The sequence below is a fragment of the Acipenser ruthenus genome, chromosome 41 (assembly GCF_902713425.1).
Source record: "Acipenser ruthenus chromosome 41, fAciRut3.2 maternal haplotype, whole genome shotgun sequence".
Lineage (NCBI taxonomy): Eukaryota > Metazoa > Chordata > Actinopteri > Acipenseriformes > Acipenseridae > Acipenser > Acipenser ruthenus.
In genome coordinates this window covers 2,060,177-2,079,279 of record NC_081229.1, presented here as the reverse complement: position 1 = coordinate 2,079,279, position 19,103 = coordinate 2,060,177, and the positions used below count along the sequence as shown (strand labels likewise).

Sequence of the window (19,103 nt, the reverse complement as noted above, 5' to 3'; positions counted from 1 at the left end):
GACATACGAATCCAATTGGCTGGCTTGTAGAGACCACACACATTTTGTGGTGAAACCAAGTTCAATCACGACATGAAGATCTATCCACACTTTTCTATATATATAGAGAGAGAGAGAGAGAGCTGTGCAGGACATCAGAGTTTGGAATGCAATCAGATCAACTACCTTATATTGTGGTACTGCAATTCATTTGCTGCGTTGGCGTCACAGAAAAACAGCGACTATGATTAATTTATAAAGTGTCGTTGCTTTCTGACTAATAGAGGTCTATATATCGACACACACAATTCAATAGTAGCACGTTGATCTAAAAACATATACAATTTTCACTGACTGGCACAGCACTTAAACACGTCTCTTACAATTAAATGAACTTCCTCTGCAACCTCGCCCGTGCCTCTCACTCCAGTGCTAGACAGCACAGTCTCTGGGGGCTGGGGGTCTAGGGGCTTGATAACAGGAGGTTTCTAGTTCGGGGCCGTATCTTTAATTAAACGAGTTATTTTTGGTAATGAAATGTATACACAAAACTGTTCAGAATCGCTTGCTCTATGAATTAGCATTGTAACTGCAAAGATCGCATAGTTATTCAGGGAGAATAAGAAGCGGACTTTTTTTTTTTTAAAGCACAGTGGCAGCTGCAGGATCTACTCTTAGGTAGGCTGACAGACTACTCATATCAATATATAAATGATGTTTAATATGATATTCGTTTGGTTATTTGTATGTTTTAAAGTGTTTCTAGTATAAACCTACCGCCTTAATGTGTTGACAAGTCAATGGGAAAATTCAAAGTCGCGAAATAAATACGCAGTTTGTAAAACATATGAACAAATTCGTTTTATTAAAGCTGCCATGAATATAATTTCTGCAGAATGTAAACATATAACATGCGTCAGTTCCGTTCTACCTTTTCTTTTAATTATATTAAGTTGTATTTATAGGGCTGTGTTTACAAATAAATCGTCTGTGATTCAGTAGTATCTACATACAGAATTCAAGTGAATGGGTATACTGTACTGATACGGCGTGGTTCTGTTATTTCTTGCCATGGCGTCTTTCTGTGTATTGTCTTTGTAACCACGGACACTGGCAGCATAAAGAACATTATGTCTTTCTACTTTAATAATTGCATTGACATTGATGTCCATTTCTGTTTTATTTCTGTGGTGATTTCTGCATGAACGAGTGATGACGTGTGTGTACAGAAACAGATGGCTCGCGCAGGCAAGACGTCAGTTTGAGACAACAAGGCAATTCCATCTTTGGAGTAACAGGGGCAGTTTGCATAGCAGCTAGAGGAATATAGAATGGTAATATACCTCTTCATGGTGACCCCTCCTCCTCCTCCTCTTTTTTTTTTGAGGTAGATATACCATTAAGGTACGGTAGCTTAGGAAACAAATGCGAGGAAAAAAACCCCTGTCAACATAGGTAAATGATCTCGGGATATTGAGTAATAAATTATCTCGTGATCGACATAACGGTTTGAAATCCCGAGATCCTGACAAAATGTGATTTAATTTCTATTTCTGTTTTTCTTTCCTCGAGGAGTCACTGTAAACATATGCACTGTACCGAGTAATAAGCGACGCGCTGCTGTAATCGGATTGCTTTAACGCGTTCTCTTTTAGAGTTTAAACAGTTAGGTTTATAAAACTCATTTTAAATAGGAGTATGCAATAGATATACAATATATTGACGCGAAAATGTAACTCCGTGTTTTCCTTATTTTACATCCCTGAGCACTGAAACACGTGTTACTGAAACACTGTGCGTGTTTTTCTGGTGCTCTACACCCACATAAAAAAGGGTTCTTAAATGGTTCTTTTGATGTTGTCAAGGTTCTTCAAAGAACCTTCTGTGTGTGAAGAACCTTATACCTTATCAAATGGTTCTTTAGCAGGCTAAAATGGAGAAAAGGGTTCTTGATAATTTTGCAAAAAATCCTTCCACAAACAACTTGCATGTTCTTTTTTTTAATTGTGTTATTTTTCATGATTTATTTTTCAATCTCTTTTTTTCACGTTTATTTACATTGTAGGTGTGCTGTGTGTCCTCTGCACTGTAAAACCAAAGAAAGTGTGACGCGTTTATAAGCTAAATGGCGTGTGTTTATTGATGCAGAGAGGTGATCTATCCCTAAACAGTAGTGTTATAAGTGATAATGTAAACACTGGTGTTTAGACCTTTGTAACATTGTTAAACACTTTTTCCACACACCCTGAATATCACTGTTCGATTCGTTTACCTAAATTAGCATTACATCAATCCAATATTACTGATAATCAACGTATGTGAAAACAGAACATCTCAACAGTTCAACTTTAAATATAAATGGATTATTTTAAAAACCACCCATTTTAGCAGTGAAAGACACACACTAACACACACACACACCGAGAGATGAAACTGTTAAATAAAACAAAGTAAACAAAATTGTCATACAAACATGGATCTCTTAAATAATATTTAACTAAATACCAACTAAACACTGGCGTCGATGAGCGCCATTTGAACAGCGGCTGGTCAGGCTCTGCTCGGCTCGCGCTCAGCTGTTTGAAGTTGCCAACGGTTATTTTTTTTCCTGAGGTAAAGCATCTCTGGTCTGTCTGAGGTAAGTCATTCATCTTCTTAAGATAATGTTCAATACATTTTATTATATGTAATATACTTTTATATGTAAAAATAAGGTATAAAAAGTCTAATTTAAGGTGCTATTTATTTATTTTTTGGCAGAGTTGAGCTTGTTTTGGTTGTTACCAGAAATACAATAGGCCTCGAGGGTAAGTTATTTACGCAACTTGTTTCCTTTGTTGAAGGAGATTTGTCCTGTTTTTTTTTTATCCGCATCGCTGTGCCTCTAACAGATTATTGTATTTTCATACGTGTTGTGTTACTGCGTGAAAAATAAAAACCTAGAGTTAATGCTATAACATAATGCGCCCCCCCCCCTCCCCGTTTTCATTTTATTATTCAATTAAAATGTAAGTTATTTATCTTTAAGTACATGCAGTTACACACCAATTCAAGTTTAATGTTCAACGCGAACCAAGCTATAGCGTTATACGGACTGGACTGTTTTCACAGCTTCAGCCCTGACAGCCTCAACTAAGGCATTGTGGGCGTGGCCTATTTCCTGTCAGACTGCATTTTAACATTCCATTTCATAATCAATCGCTGGTTTATACTGAGCAATGGATTTTCACTGTTGTTACGAACTTAACTTACCAACAGCGATATTGTAGTTCACTGTATCGTTTGCCCAGCGTGAACAATTGATTCATACTTGGTAGTCTTAAAAGCTTTAAAATAATAGGCATGACTTGTAATAAGCTATTTTTTTAAAACTATTTATTTTTTTGATTATTATTATGTCTTGAACTGTGGTGATCATTGTATTTTTTTGTATGTGTACAGGAGTCATCTAGGAGTTTATGTTTTCCCCAATGTGTTTGCATTGTGGGTTTTCTCCAGGTACTCCGGTTTCCTCCCACAGTCCAAAGACCTGCTGTTTAAATTGCTGTGTGTGTGTGTGTGTGTGTGTGTGGTGCCCTGCGATGGCGTCCTGTCAGGGTGTAGTCCTGCCTTGCATTGCCCTGTGTCTGCCGGGTTAGGCGCCGGCTCACTGTGACCCTCTAAAGGAATAAGCTGTTATGATAATGGATGGATGGATGGGAGTCATCTAAACAGTTTAATTCTTTTATTGTTGTGATTTTTTTACTTTATTTTATTCACAGGCCAAAGCATAGATATGAATGCTCCACTGCCTCCATTAAGCGAGTATAGGCGGCTGTGTGGTCCAGTGGTTAAAGAAAAGGGCTTGTAACCAGAAGGTCCCCGGTTCAAATCCCACCTCAGCCACTGACTCATTGTGTGACCCTGAGCAAGTCACTTAACCTCCTTGTGCTCCATCTTTCGGGTGAGACATAATTGTAAGTTACTCTGCAGCTGATGCATAGTTCACACACCCTAGTCTCTGTAAGACACCTTGAATAAAGGTGTCTGCTAAATAAACAAATAATAATAAATAATAATAAATGTAAAAATACATCTGAAGGAAAATGAATCTGTCATGGTATGGTCAGAATTGATTGAGGAAAGTGCACACTACTACCTGGGCCTATTTCCACACATTGGCCAAAGTGCAGAATACCGCAGCATGGGACACAAATTTTACCAGACCTATCCCACAATCAAGCAGGAAGGAAATGAACCCTGGGTATGTCTCTGAACATTTGGCCTGAGTTATTTTGATATAGAGGAATTTTGCAATTTAAATGATTTTTAGTGCATTTTTAAAGTTACTCACACTATTGTTTGTTATATTATTAATATTTTCTGTGTACCTGCAGTCATTCTCTCTGGCATACTCACAGACACTCCAGCCCCCTGCTCTTCTCTCACAGTGTTTTAATGTATTTCACAGTCTGTCTTCTGCAAATCCTACAGTGCTCGCATTTGAGATGGAGTGAGAAAAGACTTCTGGAGGTGAAACAGCACTAAAAAAACAGTTTCACTGTTGCAATGCATCACTGCTCAAATAGTGATAAACAGTGATGTCTATGAGAGAAATGTGTCTGAGCTATCCAAGGAATGGGCAAAACCACAGCCCAATGAAAATCATATAAAAATGCTTTTAAAAGAGACACACGAAGGATGTCGAATGTGGTTGTCCACAGTCCCGGTGGAGACATGAAAACAGTCATGGACAAGTGTCCTTGTTCTGAACAGAGAAAGTATGTAAGTATTGCACACAAATAAGAAAACCTATTGCAGCAATGGGTGGTTAAAAGCAGTGTGATAAACTGACATAGAAACAATAGCTTGAGTTATCCATCTTCATTTTGTGCATACTTCTTTCAGGTGATATATGACTTCATTTTAAGAACTGGAAAGAAGGAACTGAATGAATTCTCAAAAAAAAAAATCATACAGCTGCTTACTGCTGTTATGGAGTTGATGAGGGAAGACTCAATTAATATGCAGGTAATCAATAATTTAACCTTTGGCAACTTATTTATTTGGCAACTTATTTATTTGTCATCTTGGATAAAGGTGTCTGCAATAATAATATATAACCATGATCAGCCTTGGAGGCTTTGTTTTTAAAGAGTTTAAATATTTTATATCCTGTTTATATTATGCAATTGCTGACTGAGAAGAAGTTGTTATAAGGCATTGATGCAGACAAGATGGCTTCCCAATTAATAGCACTAGCCCTGAAGACTCAATTAAAGCAGATGTGTGTAAAAAAATAAACAAACTGCTGCTTGAATGACCTAGAGAAGAAAGGTAACAAGCTTTGGTTTGAGTTTTGATTCAGTTCTGGAAAACATTGAGGCTGACATTACATTTTCTTTTTTTGGATTTTAATATTGATAGCTATCAAAATAATTATTCAGGTAAATAGATATATTGTGTGTGTATGTGTGTGTATAATATATATATATATATATATATATATATATATATATATATATATATATATATATATATTATACAGGTATTTTTTAAAGCAGCTGACACCTGGATCTTTTTGGAATGCGATTTCTCTGGAGACTGGTACTGATGTCAAGTAACAACCTATCGGTTATTATGTTTTTTTGGGGTTTTTTTTTCTAGGTTTGGAGTTGACTGCAGCAATATTACTTCTACCATCCCTGTTAAAAGAAGATTTGTCAACTTTATTTGTGATAGATCAGGTTCATTTTGATTGATCGGTTATTTCCATCTTTTACTGCTTGTAGGCTGAATGTAAGAGAATGTAAAAGAAACATTGCAGCTAACAGATATATTTACATTTTGTATACCTTTTGCATGTACTATATATTACTACTTGATCAAAACAAAAGTTTGTAAATGTTTCAGAATATTTTTTCTGATATTATGAAAACATAAGTGGCCTTTCCTTCCACCCCATGTGCATTTGTAATAGCTCTTATGTATATTCAGCCAGTGCAATTATCCTATCAGAAACATTTTGAATGACCTCCAAGTCCATAATGTTTTTTTGTTGTTGTTTTGTACTGTATTTTATTTTATTTTTTTTGACATGTATGGGTTTCTGAATTTAAAATATATATATTTCAGGTCCCAGCCCTCCCAACCTCTGTGATTTGTTTTACATGACTATACAGAGGGAACTCCTATGTCATATGAGAGAGTGACCGTCGTAATGGATGGCCAGTCCATGCTAACTGATGATTTGAATCTGGATGCGTCTCTTGCTTTGGGGGCTGTCTGTTTTTTCTTTATATTATATATTTGGTATTGAATATCCAAAGCAGACGAGGAAGACAATGAGCTTTTTGGAGGCATTTGTCTTCAAACTTAATACTTCAAAGACAGTGCCAATTTGTCTTAAAATACTATATAATGCTGTTTCGGCCTGTGTTTAGAAAATAAACACATAAAGTGATCATGAAGGTTCTGTTCTGAAAGTGCTGCAGAAATGTTTAGTGTTTTAAGTTTGTTTCTACTGGAATTTACTGGAGAAAATGTGAAGGAAGTCTCTAACCCTTTCATTTTAATTAATTAATTTACTTAATTTCAATTTAATTATGTACATATTTTATGTTTGTATTTAATAAATGGAGCTGCTTTTCTCCAATTAGAGAAAAAATAAGTTTTGCTGCATTTTTTCAATTTTAATTCACCTTACACAGAAGTAGTTAGTAATTTGTGTGTTCTATTTATTATTACTTTAACTAATAATGAAGATATTTCTATAGCTTACTTACAGAGGAGAATTGTAAAAGGGAATGGTCTATCTACATAGTTAAATGTTACAGTAACAAAAATACACTACATTAACCTTTAATTTCACACAATGATTTTGTAGTAGGAGCAATATAATAAAAATCAAGATGGGAGGGTCTGTATTGCAGACAAAATATGCATGGGTAAGGAAATGGTTTGAAAGAATCTTGGGGGGGGGGGGAGTAAACCTAAAAAGCCATTTAAAAAGGTTCTTTGAAGAACCAATAAAGGTTCCCTACTACAGCGATGCAAGAACCTTTAATGGTTCTAGATAGAACCTTTTTTTCTTTAAAGAACCATTTTGAAAAGGTTCTCCTTTTCAAAATGGTTCTTTGAAGAACCAAAAAAGGTTCCCCTATGACATCGGTGCAAAGAACCTTTAATGGTTCTAGATAGAACCTTTTTTTCTAAGTGTGTAAACGTATAAACACCGTCCTATCAGCGTCCTCAAATAAACATTACATGAAATACACATTCTTCGTTGAGTAAAGTCTTTTACTGACAAGGACAGTGGTATCACGAAAACAAAGAACAGCTGCCAGCTGCAGCAGACCGGGTGATGTACGGCGGTTCAGTTTTTCAGCAGATTCTGTCTGTTCTGTCGCATCGCTGCAGGATGCCACTGCCCGGGAACATACGGTCTGCACTCTGACTCGTTTCAACGTTTATCCGGAGCTTCAAACCATGAATCATTCCTGTTCTTACCTGGGGAAGGGACCCGCGGTCGCAGCTGCACGCTCGAGTCTGCCTGGATCTCATCAGAGGAGAGGACCAGGGCCGAGGGGTGTGGCTTGTATATTTATTTATTCATTCATTCATTAGGAGCGCATGGCATCTATACATTTAGATGATTAGAGCCCTCATTAGTCTCTTTTTTTCATATCGTCTTAATTTATCATCTATAAAATTCCTGCTTTTCTTTTTCGTCTCCCTTCCTCTTTTCCTTCCTTCCCCCCCAATCCGTGCTTAATTTGAGCCGGATCTTGTCGGAACAGGATCCGGCACCTCTCAGATTTGGATTTTCGTTCCGGCACCTAATTTGCCCAGATCCGGTACCTCTCGCGGCATGATTTATTATTTTTTCCTGCTTTATGTACCTACAACATTGTCAAAACAGTAATTAGCGCATATAATGCATGACGTAAAAAAATGAAAAACTATAATAAAATAAACACTTCAAAAGAATATATATATATATATATATATATATATATATATATATATATATATATATATATATATATATATATACACACACACACAAAATTGTGAAAACGAAGTCATTATTTACAAAAATAACATAAAATGCTTTTTTCGCATTACCTGCATAGCACGACTTAAAAAAATGAAAAACTATAATAAAATAAACACTTCAAAACAAAATATCGTGTAAGCAGCTGTAAACTGGTTATAAGGAGGCCTACATACACAATTGTAAAATCGAAATAAAATGAAATGAAGGTACTTGCATTACTGGCGCATTTGTTGATTCGTTGATTTCTTTTTACAAAATTTGTCGGGACATTGCTAATGCCTAAGACACAAATATAGATATGGTTTACTGCAAAGTTGGCTAAATATTCTGTATTATATTTCTTAGCAGACGCCCTTATCCAGGGCGACTTACAATTGTTACAAGATATCGCATTATTTTTTAAATACAATTACCCATTTATACAGTTGGGTTTTTACTGGAGCAATCTAGCTAAAGTACCTTGCTCAAGGATACAGCAGCAGTGCCCCCCACCTGGCATTGAACCCACGACCCTCCAGAAAGAAGTCCAGAGCCCTAACCACTACTCCACACTGTTGCCCTGTGTAGGTACTTACACATTTAATTAATAAGTTTAGCGTGTGAGTTATACAGCTTGACAACAACAACACCACAAAATAGACTCCAGTCCGCTTATTTAAAAACCCATCTCTAGCGAGCTATACTGCAAGAACAAACCACACACTGATAAAAATACTAGATGGACATTATTAGGTACAAGCCCGAGCTCTGGCCTCGTTTATAAATACTTGAGGTGTTGCTGCTTCGCTTAAAAGCTGTTAAAAAGAACATCTATAATTAATCCTTTAGAGAAAACTAGTGCTAGTGATCAGAAAGCATAGGTTTATTTTTAATTATAGAAAATGCAGTAGGCAGCTATACTTAATGATAAAAAAAAACAAACTAGCAGCAAGCAAGCTCGCTCTTCTCTTCAGGTCAGGAGGGACCACATCCTTTTCTGTTCCCCAGCAAGGCTGGTCATGGGCATCCAGTATCGTGCATCACAGGTAAGGTGATCTCTCTCTCTGGTTGGTACCTGTAATGCACTGCACCTCCCTCGGTCAGCTCCCTACACTGCAGGCATACCATGCCTCCCATGGGCTCTCCAGTTTAATGGCTGTTTACACTTGAGGCAGGTTGCTGGTATTATTCTCTCAAACCAAACCTCGTGGAGTCCCCTGCAGGACACTTATGGAAAGTCCCGTACTTACCCGTCTCTGTCTGCTCACATAAACACACTACTCTGGGGACACCATGTGCCATTTTAACGTCTCTAATATAAGATGGGCTTGCTTCCATGTCTTTTACTTTCCACTCCTCTGTGCTGTAGTCAGTCAGTGTGTATTTGCAACAGCAGATTAGACAAGGAGCCTCCCTGAACACCAGTGTTTATTTGATGTGTTCTGCACCCCGTGCCAGGCTCAAGGGTTTTAATCAGCTTCGTGACAGAAGGTAAGTGTTAACAGGTCTTCACAAATTAGCAATTGCAACTAATAGCAATCAGACAGACGGCATCAGAATCTAAAGATTTAAGTTGTATATCAATTATCCCGATATACAGGGAGAACAGTTAGCTGCCGTTTAGTTAGTAATAGCAACTCAAGGCGGTTTAGCCAATGACAACATACATTTTGCTAGAATAGATTAGCTTAATGCAGTACAAGTTCGTATTATTAAATGTAACCACGTCGTTTTTCTTCTTTATTTTCCTTTTGACACAGCTTAAGCCCTTATCACAAAAAGATTTACGTTTTCAGTCTGTTTCGAAAGCTCGTCAGCTGCATCCCGTAACTGACACGATTAACGTTTTTTTAAAATGTGTTTTTCCTCTGCGGATAGTGCGGCTGCTGTGAGAGCGAGAGAAAGATCATTATATCCAGCACTGAATGTAATTCCCCCTGGGATGACAACTGAACATACACTCCCAGGGATACAAAACAAGAGAGCGAGGGAAATCACCCGAAGCCCAATCAAAACGCACCGTGAATACATGTGTCTATTAGAAGGGGAATACCAAGCTCTATTGAAAGAAATAAAGAATAATGGGTCGTTAAAGAATGATATCACCACAGTCTGAGTACAAACAGTCTCATCTAGAGTTTATTTGGTGGATCAGAGGAATGAACCAGGAGTGCACACGCTGTCCTCCCCGAAACTGGTATACAAAACTGCCTTTTAAAGTACTAATATTAAACTGATTAATCGTTGTATTGAGCGAATCGTTCTGGTCTAATCCATACAATATGACTCACTTAGTTACTGCAGACATGATTGCCATACTGTGCCATCTATGGTCGGAATGGATAAGTGATGTCAGACCTGACAGTAATACTATCCTCACTCTGTGGCTTCTATTATGGCAATTGAATCAGGGGTGGCTAAAGAGAGACCGGATATAATACGGGATATCAGACATTGGAATAAGGGGAAATGAAAGCGCACATTTAATGGCAAAAAAATGCAACACAACAGGACTGAGTGGAACGGTAGTTATAAGCGAAGCGCGAGAACTGCCAGAGACTCTCTATACAGCGAGCATGACCGTGGAGATTGTGAGATTGACGACAGAGGGATATTATTTTAGTAACTGTACAATATATATATATATATATATATATATATATATATATATATATATATATATATATATATATATATATATATTCCACAGAGAAGAAAGATGATGAGACCTGAATGATCGACAAGTATTTTATATTTAGACTTTTCAAAACATCATTACCACGGCGCATACGTCACAGCAATGAGATTCGAGCTGCCAGCGTTTCTTTAAAGAAGACCGCAACCAGCTGCGACCGTCGGTCCCTTCACCAGGTAAGAACAATTCTGATTCATTGTATTTATTTCTGGATAAATGCTGAAATGAGTAATATTATTATTATTATTATTATTAGTATTATTATTATTATTATTATTATTATTATTAGTATTATTATTATTATTATTATTATTTATTTCTTAGCAGACGCCCTTATCCAGGGCGACTTACAATCGTAAGCAAATACATTTCAAGTGTTACAGTACAAGTAATAATACAATAAGAGCTAGATAAATACAATGACTTTGGTTCAAGCAAGTACAAGACCGTATGTTCCCGAGGCAGCGGCAGCCTGCATTGATGCGGCAGAACTTTGACAAATTCAAGAACCGGATGCTACTGTCTGATTCAATTAACAGCGCTCTGTTGAGATGACGTCTCTGTGTGTGGCGGTACTAATCTGCAACAATCGGTCAAATACAGACAGCTGCTGCTAACGAACGTTAAATTGTACTACCGTGGCAGTTACATTAAAATATAAAATAAAAAAGCAAAATAGAAAACGCACCATACCCTGACTGCAATTTTTTTTTTTTTTTTTTGTATTTTACATTGAACCGTCCTTCGGATGAAACGTAAAACAGAGGTCCTCTGCAGCAGTTTAAGATAAAAGCCTCTGCTAAATGACTAAGTAATAATAATAACGGACCGATACATCGTCTGAATATATATCTATCTATCTATGTTGTTGAAGCTGACACCCTGGGATCCTTCAAGAAGCTGCTTGATGAGATTCTGGGATCAATAAGCTACTACAATCAAACGAGCAAGATGGGCTGAATGGCCTCCTCTCGTTTGTAAACTTTCTATGTTCTTATGTCCTGTATTTTGTCACACGTGTTTTGACTTGCAGCTGTATTTTCAGTGAGACCACCGCCCTTGTCAGTAAAGTGACGCGTATGTTCTGAATAGAATTTGAATGTATATAAAGACTCTCACCAATCACTGCAGCACATCACTCTCCCTGGCTCCCTGGCAACCGCAGGAGCTGCACCATTCTTCACCAGGGGGTGATCCGACTGGACTGCCAGAACTCATGAACCTTCCCCACAGACACAGACACAGAGACACCTCCCCAGCATGGTCCTATCCCAGACAATACATGCACATCTTCAATAACAAACAGACAAACCACAAATTATTATTATTATTATTGTATTTCCCCAGCACTTCTGTGCTGTTATGAAGAGGATGCTCAGCTCTTCTGTGCTGTTATGAAGAGGATGCTCAGCTCTTCTGTGGTGTTATGATGAGGACGCTCAGCTCTTCTGTGCTGTTATGATGAGGACGCTCAGCTCCTGTCTGTTTGCTCTGCCTCTGCTTCTAACCTGTAAGAGATTTATTATTTTATACAGCTTTATTCTGACCTACAGTAAACAGCATGGCCTTAGAGCAGGGGTTCAAAACTGTGGTCCCGGGGACCCCCTGTGTCTGCTGGTTTCCATTCCAACCAAGCTCTCAATTACTTTCATTTTCCTTTAGGTTTTTGTTTTGTTTATTTAGCGTGCTCAATTTTTCCCCCTGATTTCCTCCCCCGAAGAGTGGCTTAAAATACCTCCTCCTGTCCAACCTGAATGAAATGAACGCACACACACTGACACACGCACACACACTGACACACACACTGACACACACACACTGACACGCACGCACGCACGCACGCACGCACGCACACTGACACACACTGACACACACTGACGCGCACACACGCACACTGACGCACACGCACACTGACGCACACGCACACTGACGCACACTGACACACATGCACGCACACACACTGACACACACACACACTGACACGCGCGCACGCACGCACACACACTGACACACACTGACGCGCACACACGCACACTGACGCACACGCACACTGACGCACACACACACTGACGCACACTGACACACATGCACGCACACACACTGACACACACACACACTGACACGCGCGCACGCACGCACACACACTGACACACACTGGCACACTGACACGCACACTGACGCACACACATGCACACTGACGCACACACACGCACACTGGCGCACATACACACACTGACGCACACACACACTGACACACATGCACGCACACACACTGACACACACACTGACACATGCACGCACACACACTGACACACACACTGACACTGACACACACTGACACTGACACACACACACACTGACACACACACACACACTGACACACACTCACGCGCACACACACACTGGCACGCACGCACACACACACACACTTCGCATTGTACGTATGAGCAGACATCTCGCCGAGATAGTTTGAATTCAGAATGTAGTGACTTCATGGTCTGCCTTCCTTCCCACAGTTTCATTGGCAGTGGTGGTGCCCCGGTCTCCAGTGACGTCACCGCCCGGCAGTGATGTCACTCTCGACTGCTCTTTCTCCTATAAAGCGGGGGCTGATCTCACCAGAGTGGTGGTTACCTGGCTTCGCCGTGACTATCGGGTGGTCCACAGTTTCTATTACGGTCGAGACCAGCTGGCTCTGCAGAATGAAACCTACAGGAATCGGACCCAGCTGTTCCCAGAGCAGTTCAGTGTGGGGAACACCTCCCTCAGACTGAAACAGGTGCGGGGGGAGGATGAGGGCTGGTACACCTGCGCTGTCACCAACCAAGTGGAGAGCACCAGGGGAGACGTGCGACTCATAGTGGCAGGTCCGTGTTTATAAACCATCCTGTCATTGACTATTACACCATGGCAGGTAATTCAAGGGAGAGGGGACATGTTAAACACACACACAGCACATGTCAGGTGAGCTCAGGTTTCTCCTCATCGCGCTGCAGCGGACCCCACCGTCCAGGCGTCCAGTGAGCTCGGACGGACACCTGCAGGGCTGGCCTTTGTCCCCCGGAGGCCGGTCGCTCGCTGACCTCCGCTCTCGAGTTCCTGGGTGTGGAAGAGGAAGCTGGCTCGGTCGTGGGATCGGAGGACGCCCGCTGAACCTTCAGTTCTCCTGAGCTGTGTGGGGAATCGCTGCAGTGAGGGGAGACAGGACATTCTACATAGGGGAGCAAATCAGGGGTTAAATAATTGAGTACTCTAAATTTATGAAATAAAAAATACACTAGCATGTCATTTGAAGCTGTACACATTTCAAAACAAGGGAGGCGCTGATTGTTATCGACGGAGAAGAGGAGCGATGATCTGTATTCCTGTAGAGATGTGTTCAGGTTTACAGCGCCGGCGAAAGAGAGGGGGAGTCAGTCTGCAGGTAACAGGAACCACACAAAACACTTTCATTCTTAGCTGCCATCAGGGTTGGGGTCAGTTCCTTAGTAAAAGCAGCAGATTATGTGTTCTTCACATTGTGTTCTATGCATATTAGGCTCTGTGTTCAAACGACTTACTTTTCTTCTTGATCTTGAAGACCCTGCACGTGGCTCAAATGTTGACGTTCATATTTGTGCAGGTGGTTAAAAAGCTTGTTCATTGGCTGTGTTTCTGTGTCTGTCCAGCCCCTTACAGCGAGCCGCAGTTAGCGATTGGCCTGCCTCGCCCCGGTGATCCTGTGACCCTGACTGTCAAGGTGGCGGGCGGTTATCCCCGGCCCACACTGCTGTGGCTGAATGCGGCAGGAAGTGACATCACAAACCAGAGCCGCACCAAGCAGTCTGTGGACAGCAGGGGGCTCTACCAGATCCAGAGTGAGCTGGAGGTGGTGGTGAATGAAGCAGAGACCTTCACCTTCGAGCTGGATCACCCCGTGATGGAGCAGAGAGTGAGCCGAGCTGTCACCCTGCACCCAAGCACAGGTAAGGGCATGTGGAGAGAAATCGGGGCTGAGCGCGCGGGGGTGAGGGTGCACCGTTTTTATAATTCAGTCAACCCGAGTCAACCTCAATTCAGAACGTCCGATTCTGTTCCCTCTCCGCTGCAGCTCTTTACTGAAGTTCAGCGGGCAGCCGATTACAGAAGACTCCTTGTCCGTTGCTACCAGACCCTGTTGAGATTAGTCATGTGTGCAGTAGTCAGGCCATAAACTGTGGCCTGATATCGACTGGACAGTATACTTCAGGCTTTGAGAAACAAATACCCCCTTGTGTTGATCTGGTGTCCTCTCCCAATGCAGTCCCCTGTCAGACACTATCCCCCCTCATGTTGATCTGGTGTCCTCTCCCAATGCAGTCCCCTGTCAGACACTACCCCCCCCTCATGTTGATCTGGTGTCCTCTCCCAATGCAATCCCCTGTCAGACACTACCCCCCCCTCATGTTGATCTGGTGTCCTCTCCCAATGCAATCCCCTGTCAGACACTACCCCCCCCTCATGTTGATCTAGAGTTCTCTCCCAATGCAATCCCCTGTCAGACACTACCCCCCCTCATGTTGATCTGGTGTCCTCTCCCAATGCAGTCCCCTGTCAGACACTACCCCCCCTCATGTTGATCTGGTGTCCTCTCCCAATGCAGTCCCCTGTCAGACACTAACCCCCCTCGAGGACAGTAGTTTCCCACTGTACACCTCCACTCTGCTCCATGTTGGTACAGTATGTCAGCGCTCGTCTCCTCTTTCTGCAGGCGTTCGTATTGCACAGAGAAGCTGGCTGCCTGTTACATTCTCACTGCTGCTTGTGTTGCTGCTGGTGCTCGGCATGTTTCTTTGTGGAGCTGGAGCAGCTGTGACAGGCTGAGCGATCCCTCCCTCTGCTCAGAAACCAGCCCAGCTACCCCTGAAGGTATACCTTTACACTGCAGTGACTGGATGGAGGGAGCAGGGGAACTCTGCCTGAAGGATCTTGACCTGCAACTCCTCCAGGATTTCTTTAACATGCCTGTGATGTGTGATGCTTTGCCGTTACTATGCTGCCCCCTGTCGGTGAGATGAGGGAAGCTCTAAAGCCACCAATGCAGACGAGCCCTGAAAGTTAATTTCTGTGTGGAAATTCAGTGTGTATAAAAGTGTCCCATTTGTCTGCGTTTGGGAGAGAAGCTGGTGACGTCACATTCCCAGCAGCGTAACCGTCCTACTGGGATTAGAAAAAATACACCGCGGCAAGATCGTGTTGGCCGGACTGTCAATCAAAACACGAATGTGCAAATCGGAGCGACCAGATTGTCTTCTGTAGGCGGGACATAGAGCAAGATCGCTGGCAATTGGTCACGTGATTGCTCAGCTGCCTGATGTGTCTTATTATTTTACATTATTTACAAAAGCTATTTCTTCTTCTTCTTCTTCTTGTTATTATTATTATTATTATTATTATTATTATTAATGTATTTATTTTTTTATGTCAGTTTATTAAAAGTGAAATAAGATGTGCCATTGTTCAGTAAAGACAACACAAGCACACGGTGGGCGTGTTTGTATTAAACGTTACTTGGTCAGCTGCACTGTCTTTATTCATTCTTGTTTTTGTTTTGTTTGGGGTCTACTTCAGTCTTACACCAGGGCCCCGTCAATCCTAATGCGCCAGGGTTGCTTGTTATTTCCGTTTTTCTATCAAATCCAAATCCATTTCCAATTTCATTTTAAAACAAATCCCTATTCCCTTTTAATCGATTCTAAAACATCATTGATTAGCATTCTGTTAAAATAGAGCTTGGTGACAAATGACCTCAATGGAAGCCACTGTTTGTTAGTCGATTTTAAATTGCTTCAAACGATAGCAGTTGAACGATCGCAACAATGATGTCTCTAAAATATGAATTCCAGTTCCTTCGAAGGAAAAACCTCAGCGGGGACGGCTGTTGGTCATTCAAACTGAGTGAAAGAATGCGCTTGTTTCATGAAGCCAGATTGTCTTCGGAAGTCTGAAACTCGGAGACACCCAACCCCTGTCTTCAGAATGATTCAAATAGTCTCAAATGTTTATTAAAAGTCATAGATTTACTTCCAGACCTCGCGTATGAGTTCCTCGCTGTATGAATTCAACACCGGACGCTTTACGGAGCAACACTGCCATCTATTGGACCGGCACGGAAACACCACTTCACATTTTTTATTATCACAAGGGAACGGTATAAGAAGCAGTGAGATTTTAAAGTCTCGCTCCTTCAGGTAGTTGGGTCGGCCCTGTAAGCTCTGTGATCTTTAATGCTCTGAGATGCTTCCTCTCAGTCATTTCCAGGCATCAGATGTGCTGAAGTGTAGCACTGAAACTAAACAGATGCACATGTCATGAATGATCAGTTTGTTTGAGTATGGAACGAATTCAATTAGTTTTTAAATATTGTGTGGACTGAATTGTTATTTTTCACTCTTATTATTCTGAATGTGTTTTGTTTTATTCAGTAATTGTTGATTTATGATGCTTGAGCACCAACACCTAATACAGATTGAGCTTGCTGACGCCCGACTCTCACATTAACTATCACAGGTGTGTTCACCTGCCCTAATCTCACTGTAAGACCGAGTATTTAACTTTAAAACACTTACTTGTAACACTTTTCAAACACGTCATTACGTTTAGAATTCTAAATGTGTTTAGGATTTAAACACCTTGTGGTGTTTATTTTGTAATCTCTTGGACGTGTTTATGATTTGTAACACACTTAAAACATTTGTACGCGTTTATTATTATTATTATTATTATTATTATTATTATTATTATTATTATTATTAATTTCTTAGCAGACGCCCTTATCCCTTATAACCGGGCTGCTGTTTAAAATCTAAACATTAAACTTAGCAAAAACGGTAGAGATTAAACAGAAAACGTTTAACAATTATTTAGAGTTCCAAGTGACCAAATACCAGTGTTACACCTGATGACGTATAAACACAGCTGTTTAGAAACAGAACGCTTCTATTTTTCTATACACGGGTGCCATTTAGATATTAAGCGCGTAACGCGTTCTTTGGTTTTTACAGTATACCCTTCACAGACAATAAAAAGAGGGCTCTGACTCGCATGAACAGAGAGAAAAACACACGAACGGTGCCAAGGTAAGAGAAATACAGACCAGCAAGATCGACCCGCGTACTAGTGGATCAAGTAGGTGCGCAGGTGGACAAGAGCGTGTGCGCAGAGCCGGTGAAAGATGCAAGCCAATCCACACACCTTTAAAACCCCGGAGTGCGAGAGAGGAGCACGGAGACTGGAAGAGACGCCACCAGGGCAGCAAGGAGGGAAGCTGCGTGGATCTGTGCCCGTGTCTGGCTGCAGAAGACGCTGACGGGTGTGTATTTTCGCCTACTCTGTAAGACTGTGGCTGCCGTATCCCCTTCCGAGATAAACCCGGTTGGAATGGAGTAAGCTGAGACTGTTTCTATATTTTTGAAATCTGTTCTTGCAACCAGTTGTGCTGAATAATTGCTTTGTTGCGCCGGAGCCCAGCGCTGTTACCGGCTGACGCTTTGTCATTGGCTTTCAGCACCGCCACTTTGAAAATGGTTCCAGTGCCACTGAATTCTGATGCGTTCTTTTAATTGCAATTAATTATTGAATGTGGTTTAAAAATACTAGTTCGATTATTTCTGTGTTAACCAGATAAAAAAAAACGATATTGTATGCTGTGATCTATGAAATTCCATCTTTTAAAGAAACTTCTGTAATCTATTTTATAACTACCCTGTGTTGTGTGGTCCTGGGATCAAACGGAACCTGCAAAGAGAGATCCGAGTAGCCTAAGTGTTACCAAGTACTAGGTTCCTAATTACCAGCGTATACCACCATCCCGGGACCTGGTGCCCGTACCTTTCACCATGTGGTGTAGTTCAGCTACCTATTATAATTTGAATAAATATACTTAACCACTGTTAACTTGTCTATCGTGACTCGCATTCTTATTAAGATATATTTGAATAAATGAAAGCAAGCGACACGCACTGTGTTTTCAGTGACAGGGATTTTTAATAGACTCTTTTCTCTCTCAAGCTCAGTGATCTCTTTTCAACGAGGATGATTCCTGAAGCAGAGAGGAAGAAATTCTCCACAGTCCGGAGCTGCTCCTGTTTATTACTTTTTTATTTATTTATTTATTTATTTATTTATTTATTTTAATTTTAGAATGCCCAATTATTTTACCCCAATTTAGAATGTCCAATAACTTTTTTTCTCCCAATTTAGAATGTCCAATAACTTTTTTTCTCCCAATTTAGAATGCCCAATAACTTTTTTTCCCCAATTTAGAATTTCCAATAACTTTTTTTCTCCCAATTTAGAATGCCCAATAACCTTTTTCCCCAATTTAGGATGTCCAATAACTTTTTTTCCCCAATTTAGAATGCCCAATAATTTTTTTCCACAATTTAGAATGCC

General features: G+C 40.6%; 1 protein-coding gene across 7 annotated transcripts in view; it reads left to right on the top strand.

The window, feature by feature from the left end:
- Window positions 1-15,846, top strand: part of LOC117964928 (CD276 antigen-like) — an 83,464-nt gene extending 67,618 nt beyond the window's left edge. For 2 of the 7 annotated variants that reach the window (XM_059010708.1, XM_059010705.1), the window contains exons 2-5: window positions 12,039-12,201; window positions 13,208-13,558; window positions 14,360-14,656; window positions 15,421-15,846. In XM_059010708.1, the coding sequence (XP_058866691.1) occupies window positions 12,150-12,201; window positions 13,208-13,558; window positions 14,360-14,656; window positions 15,421-15,533 (813 nt within the window). In that variant the 5' untranslated portion in view covers window positions 12,039-12,149 and the 3' untranslated portion in view covers window positions 15,534-15,846. Of the gene's footprint in view, window positions 1-10,062; window positions 10,194-10,794; window positions 10,868-12,038; window positions 12,202-13,207; window positions 13,559-14,359; window positions 14,657-15,420 lie in introns of those variants that run through there. The other 5 variants (XM_059010709.1, XM_059010706.1, XM_059010710.1 and 2 more) reach the window with 5 other exon arrangements.
- Window positions 15,847-19,103: the final 3,257 nt, after the last annotated feature.